Source organism: Drosophila eugracilis, unplaced genomic scaffold (assembly GCF_018153835.1).
Source record: "Drosophila eugracilis isolate 14026-0451.02 unplaced genomic scaffold, ASM1815383v1 contig_1104, whole genome shotgun sequence".
Lineage (NCBI taxonomy): Eukaryota > Metazoa > Arthropoda > Insecta > Diptera > Drosophilidae > Drosophila > Drosophila eugracilis.
In genome coordinates this window covers 1,217,115-1,224,412 of record NW_024571881.1, presented here as the reverse complement: position 1 = coordinate 1,224,412, position 7,298 = coordinate 1,217,115, and the positions used below count along the sequence as shown (strand labels likewise).

The following is a 7,298-nucleotide window of genomic DNA, read 5'->3' as shown; positions in this document are numbered from 1 at the left end:
GAATTTAAATACGAACTCAACAAGATATAACATTCCATGTTAGGATAATTTTCGCCTTTTCAATGGGCGCAATAAAGTCTTTTTTGAGGAAAAAACGAGATTAAAATAATTTTGCGATATTTTAAACGAAGTATAGTATGTCATTCCGATTTGGACCATTACGCATACATATTTCTAGATCCTTAACATATTTAAAAAAGCAAATTGTTTATTTAAAATTTAAAAGTGAAATGTGTCAGAACTGATGCTGAAGTACAAATACAGCAGACCATCTCGGGCAGAAGTAGAAGAAAAGAAAACAGACCCACCATCGCGATATGTCATAGAAGCAGACAAAGGGCAAGCCCTCGCATTCGCCCCCATTTCCTTCCCACCTAACTGATACGCATTCCGAGGTTGATTAAAATTTAATTTTTAATTTAAAGACTGTTTGTATTCTATTTGCTCTGCGTTGCGAAACAAACAAGTGCAGCTTCAGAGGGAAGTGAAAGCGGCTTTAAGGTCGTTTTTTTCTGTTGATTTATCATCACTTTATGCAAATTGACCGCTTACCTTTGTGCTTTATCGAAGAGCACAACGGTGGAAAGTTGAAAATGAGGGGTTTTCTATTTCTCCATTTTCCTAGGATTTCCCCTGATTCTAACCAACCCTGTCTTTTGCCGCCACGTGCAATGTCAATGCCAAGCGATTAACATTCAATTAGCTTTTGGCTCCATCAATGATTTTATCACAGCCAGGAGGTCGTCCTGTTGCTGCGGCTGGCTTGAGTGTAAATTGTGGCAAATTATCATTAGCCTGTTTGGGCCTCCCCCCCAAACAAGGACTCTAGCAACGACATCTTCAAAAGGTTTTTATGACATCAGCAGCTGTCGTTGACAGATTATTGTGGCGATTATTTTGGTACAGAGAGGCAGGACACACAGCACAGATACCAGATACCAGATACCAAATACAAGATACAAGACGGCAAACAACAAACAGGACCCAAGGATGGGGGACACCGGGATGTGTCCCGGCTTTTGTGCGTTCAACTGGAAAATGTCAACACTGTTGTTGGCATTGCTGGTGGCCGCTTTGTCGTCCCTGTTACTCCGACACATGTGGCAGGACTACAAGGACCTCTAGCTCAGCTTCAGTATTCCTCTTTCCGTCACTTAAGCATCTTGCGGCTTAGCACTTGTAAATAACTAGCTGAAGTTGGCAAAGTTGTCACATTTTTAGTAACACCACAGGCCAAGAAATGGGTTATTATATGACAATTTAGATGGCTTGACTTGCATTGTTCTCTTTTTAGCAATTTTTATAGGAAAGACTTAAAACAATTTTAAAATATTATAAATATTAAAAACATTAAAAGAGGATCACTAAGATATATTCCTTTTTTCTTTATGTCACTTTTAATTTATTTAATAATCAAAATTGAACCAAAATTCATTAAAATTTGACATTTTAGACATGAAAAAATTGTCATTTGGATTTCCTTAAGGATGTGCGCCTGCCCAGCTATTATACTCAAAATCGCACTATTGATCTCAATAGCCTGTGCCATAGTGAGTTGGATACCTTGGTGCTCGTTGAACCAATACGCATGACCAAATCCGCAGGCGTTCGATGTCATGGAAATACTATCCGACTCTGTGAACACGACCACCAATCCGGTTCTTATAAAGATTAACTCTGGGGCGTGTTTTATTGCATTTGTATTCATGACAATAGGACTGTATGGAGCGCTTATGAATACGCTCTGTATTATTAGGCTGGTAAGAAAAATTGAAGACGTTGTGAATCACCAAGACTCATATTTTGAGATGCTTTTAGCTGTTAATCGTCTTGGTGGCATTTTGCCTTTTTAAGATAGTTCTGTGGATAGTTTGCGTGAACCTGTCGCGAGCCCTAGCCGATGCCTTCACTCAGCTATGGTTTCAGCTCAATACTGCGTCTTCGGTAATGCGAAAAAGTTGATTATATAATTGATTAGGTATAGTAATTATTATATCACTTTATCACAGATAATCTGTGCGGTTCTGACGACTATGTTCTGCATGCGGCTGCATGAGCAAACTCGGGAGTTTCAATTAGGCTTTTAACCTAAGGTTTTTGTGATGTTTTTATAGATATTATGGTATGTATTACCAATACATTTATTTATATAACAATATTGAGGTTTATATGACAAAATTTCCCACTTTAATCTTACAATATTCCCACCCCTGGAAAGTGACCTCAAAGTGCTGATGAAGTTGTTGATATCGGCAGGCGTGGCAATTTGTGGGTTGTGTGGGTAATCAAATTACATGCGGAATTATGGACACCCGCAGGACGATAATGGCAGCCAATAAAGATGACAATGACAAGATAAGCGCGGGCAGGAGCCGAGGATGTGACCCCCGACCGGGGTCATCTGTTGGCTCCATTTCCGTAGCTTTAAATGAAATTTAACGATGCCCACAAATAATGATACTTTGCATTTTAAAACACTTTTCACCAGTCGGTCAGAAGTCAGATGTCTGGGTCCCGCACAGTCCAATGCTCATTACACGCATTTCTCTTCACACTTTTATTGGCAATGGAAACGGAATGGATGAAAATGCGGAAAAGCGGGTCATTTTATGGCCAAGAACGGATGCCGATAAGGGCATTAAATTTGTTTCAGCCATAATGTCGCTGGCCACATCACTCAGCATTTGGCCAATTACGCAAAATAAAAGTGTACACCCTCCGAGAAATGTGAAACGTGTCAAAGTGCTGGAAATGCAGCGAGGATTCAAGGATGTGAAGTGGCTCATTAGAGGTGTGTGCGCTGCCCGAAGGTTTTTCTCGGGAAATTGGGTGGAAAAACGCTCTCTAAACTGGCATTTTTATACAAAAAAGAAATGCTCAAAGCCTTTAGCCAGAAACAATGCCCTCTTTTCTGGGCTCTAATTTAAATGCGAACAAAGATATGAAGGCCGAAAAATGAGTTTTTAATTCCCCCAACTGGCATAATTAAAGGCAAGGCCTGATCAGCCTACGGCGATTCTCATCGGATTCTGGTCAGGAATTTCGAATGTCGCCAAGCGTTTCGGCGGGGCCATAACAGCATGTCGTCGACGTTGTCGTTGTCCTTGTCGTCCAGGCGAATGTCCTGCGGCTGATTAAAATCTATTAGAGTCAAAGAGATGTAAGACACTGAGCAGGCGGTAGATGGGTAGATGCTTTCCATGCCAGTGGGTGGCCAGCCAACAGGGGGGCACTTTACCCAATGACTTGCCATGTAAATGTCGACGGCGTCGGCTACGCAATTGAAATGCATGCGGCGGAAACTTCCAACTTGTCAAAGAAGGGTATGAAGAGTGGTGTGCCCAAGACATGGAAGGAGATGATAATTAGAAAAACAAATTTCCTTTCATCAACAAGCTTACATTATTCAACCAAACTTACAAGTATCAATCATCTTTCTGAGTAGTTTTGATTTCCCATTATATTTCAAGGGAAGGGTATTCCAGATTCAACCATTAGCCAAACTTGCCTTCTCCTCTCCCAACTGTCATGGTTCTTGTTGTTGTCAAAAGTCGCACACAAAAACTTTGCAGTGCAAAGTTTACAACGGAAATTGTGCAGCTGTTTTGTGTGAGTCTCGTTGGCCTGATCTTAAATATACTTGTAAAAGCAAATTTGTTGAAATATTCATTTAATGGCTGCCGCCACGCCCACTATCTGGCAAACGCCTCATGTTATCAGCATGTGCAGGGCCCGGTGCTTTCAATATGATTTTTCATGATTAAAGCGTGTGCCGGGTACATTTTTATCGGCCAAAAGACATTTGCCCAACGTTCGATAGGAATTTTCTTATAAATTGTCGCCCTCCTTCCAAACAATATGTGTCCACACACACACTTCAGGGGGGCAAAAAATACCCCTACGCACGCTGGCGTAATAAAGTGATTTTAAAGGGCACTTTCCCGCTCTTTCCTTTCGCCTCGATGGGTTTGCGTAAAATTTCCATTTGTGCCAGGCACTCAACTTTATTGAACTTGAAGTGGAGACTGCCATAATGTTTGTCTGATAGAGCAGCGGCGGCGGCACATGTGTGCTGCTTCCAAGATGTCCTGGCTTTACAATTCATTAAAATTTCATATAAACGGAATGAACAATGGCCAGCGAGCGTAATCCATTTTGCAGCTGCAAGGGGAACAGAGAGAGAAATATTTAATGTGGTTCAGAGAATTTTTCATGCCTACGGAATATATTGTTTTACTAATCCATTTTTCAATTTACAAAGAAAAAATTACTTAAAAAAACTATATCTTAATTTATCTTTATAACTGCTAAATATTATTATTTTCTTCTTAAGGTAGTGGTTGTAACGGTTCGTGTCAGTGTGCCCAGCGCGTAAAAACACAATACGGTCGAATTTGACATTCCAGCGCCATCTGTATAAATTCAACTAATTAACCGTTTCTTTAACGCTGAACAATAATTATAAATTACATGTATTAAGTAAAACGTTCTATTTTCCCTGTGCAATGTTATTAACTGCTAGTTACAAATGTTCCACAATAACGGTATTAAATGCACTGCGAAAGCGTCAAGTCATAAACAGCTCATCAGTCTTGAGCGAGCGGGAAAGTAACCGCTCCCATTCCGCCCCAACGGTAATTATGCGCAACGCGCGACGCCGCCGCTGCAAAAGTTGTGCTATCACAACTCATTGTCTCGGCGGGCAGGAAGTGCAGGAGGAAGTGGCAGGAACAGCAGCCGGCGGCAAAACATGCCACCAAAATGATGGAGGGAGGGAGGGAGAGCGGAGGGCTTCAGTCCTTTGCCTTTTGACGCTGATAATGCAATTTCCGCCAACTCCCCTTTATATCCCCACAGCCGTAATTCACAGCCGTGCAATGTTTCATTTTTGTTTCGTTCTTCTGGTCGTCCTTAAAGCCAACTGAGATATTTCAGCCAACTCAGACAACTTGGCCAACGGGGCCAGTTGTGGCTATTTATCTACATAAAGTTAATTGAAAACATTCAAATGCCAGGATGGCTGCGTGATGTGTCAACATCTTCTGATGCCGCATAATCCCACTCCGTCAGACTGAGCCATTCTGGACACCTATTCCTTAACTACGATAAAGGGCCAGTCAAGCTTATCGACTAAGGGATATCCTGCATGTCAATATTTGTTTTTCAATCGATTGTCATTCAAATCTGGGAAATTTATACATTGGTAATTTACCGTATTGATGTTGCCCCAAAATAACAGTATTTTTTCCATAACAAAGACAAAAATGTTCCGAATATGGAATGTAATACCTCACTGAGTTTGAAATTAAATTTATATAAAACTTGAATTCAAATCTAGGAAAAACTTTGGCTGTGAGACCTATTTTAACTAACGTGTAAGTTAGACCGATAAAAATAATGAAAAAATTTTGCAAAACCCTTGTCCGTATATCGATCATATATAGTCATCATCATACCCACAAAAAATTTACAAGTACCTCGTAGAGCCACAATGAACAATGAAATGAAGGCATTGCGCTTTTTCCCTGTTTTCCTCGCCATCGTCGTCTTTATTACAAATTGGTTTTGTGCACTCACCACTCGCATGTTTCGTGCGCAATTTGCACCACCGAAATGAATATGGAGCGAAGGGAAAACTCTCGACAAATGTGCAGAAAAAATAAATTGCGGAGCACCCGAAAAGGTGGAAAGGAAGGGAGGGGCGGAAAAACGTGTCCAACTCGCCACGTTAACGAAGTGAAATCGAAAGTTTGACTGCGGTCAACGTTGGGCATTGTCATTGTCTATCGCTTTGCTATATCACTACATATATCCCGGACGACTGGTATCTCCCCAGCTGACTGTCAGATTGAATGGTTTATGTGTGACACCTTTGACCGGTCACCGAGGTGTTTTTCTGCCGGAGGTTGCCCTTTTAGCCAGACGATATAAATTAAAATGCAGCTGCAAGTCAGGAACACTTAAAGCATCAAGATGGAATCACAGAGATTCGTTACTACATTTGTAATATTAAAAGATCTTTCATTTATATAAAATTGTTTTCAATTAATTACTAAATATATTGCCTTAAGCTTAAGAAGAATCTAATATCCGAAATCATATATTTCCTATCAAATATCATAATAATTCCTTTAAACTTAAAAGTTTACTTTATCCCACTTTCACACTGACTCACTTTTTCAAATACGAATTTCCCATGCTTGGCTTAACATAGAAAATCCTGTTGCCTGATTTCCGGGTTCTTTTATTTGCCCAGCAAAAGTCACGTGGCATTCATAATTCTTAAAATGACGCCATCAGAAATTATGTAGCAATGCTAAGTGCACCCAAACAGCTGTCCCCCACTTTTCCAAGGGGGATACTACGTGACCAGCATTTGGTGTTTCCCAAAATGCTGGGATTTTCTAGCAGGACAGTAGAGTAACAACAATGGGGAATTGATTTCGGGTTTTGGCCAAGTGCAAGCTGATTATGGAATTAAAACATATTTCTGCGCTGCGAACTTAAAACTTTAAGTGGCAAAGGTTGTCGCTGCGTTCTTAGTACGTGACATTCTTTTGCTTTCCGAGTTTATCACGTGACAAGTTTTCCAGCTTGCCGCTTATTCTCCGCCATCTCCCATCTTCCATTTTCATTTTCATTGTGGGTTGGCCAAAAAAAAAAGAATAACTTTTCATGTGTATGTGTTTCGGGGAAAAAGGAAATGAATAAGCAAACGAAACTACAAAGAAGTTAACTACAAAGGCGGTCTGGGAAAGTGAACTTGGGTTACAAAGGAGGAAAGATCGTTGGCGCTGGGTTGGATGGGAAAAACGCAGATAAATAACATTGAATGTGAAAACACAAGGGAAAAGGGAAAAAATAAACAATACGCCTTTTGAAATGCTAAACGTGCCCGCACTCATACACCACCCACACATACGGAAAAGTCTAGGGCCTCGGAGCGATTTTCACACATTTCACAAGGACGCCTTCGCAGGACTCGTGTTCGTGTATTTTTATTAGCACACCACCATCAGTTTATCTTGTTACTTGCCACCAGCTCAGTGGCAAAAACATTTATCTTGTCGTATTTATTTTGTAGCACATTAATTTCGCTTCGTGTTTCATCTCAAATTGACTTATTTGCATTCGGTTTAATTTGTACGAACATCAATACCGAAACCCCGAAAAAAATGTTTAAAATATAGGGATGTTACGGCTAACATAGCCACAGGTGTTCCAAATGTCAAATTTGTGATTGATGGAAGGCCTAACGTGGCATCAAAATTATGAGATTTATTTTATAAAAGTTTTTT

At 40.4% G+C, this 7,298-nt stretch overlaps 1 protein-coding gene across 3 annotated transcripts; it reads left to right on the top strand.

Annotated features, from left to right (window-relative positions):
- The first annotated feature begins 1,435 nt into the window (after positions 1 to 1,435).
- LOC108104903 lies at positions 1,436 to 2,911 on the top strand. 3 transcript variants are annotated; one of them, XM_017211234.1, is made up of 5 exons: positions 1,436 to 1,550; positions 1,605 to 1,760; positions 1,819 to 1,944; positions 2,010 to 2,122; positions 2,230 to 2,911. In XM_017211234.1, exons 1-4 carry the CDS (start codon positions 1,488 to 1,490, stop codon positions 2,085 to 2,087), a joined length of 423 nt encoding a protein of 140 aa, XP_017066723.1. In that variant the 5' UTR covers positions 1,436 to 1,487; the 3' UTR covers positions 2,088 to 2,122; positions 2,230 to 2,911. The 3 variants fall into 3 exon arrangements, with proteins under 3 accessions (XP_017066723.1, XP_017066722.1, XP_017066725.1); XM_017211233.1 differs by having other exon boundaries at positions 2,219 to 2,911; XM_017211236.1 differs by lacking the exon at positions 1,819 to 1,944 and having other exon boundaries at positions 2,219 to 2,911.
- Positions 2,912 to 7,298: the final 4,387 nt, after the last annotated feature.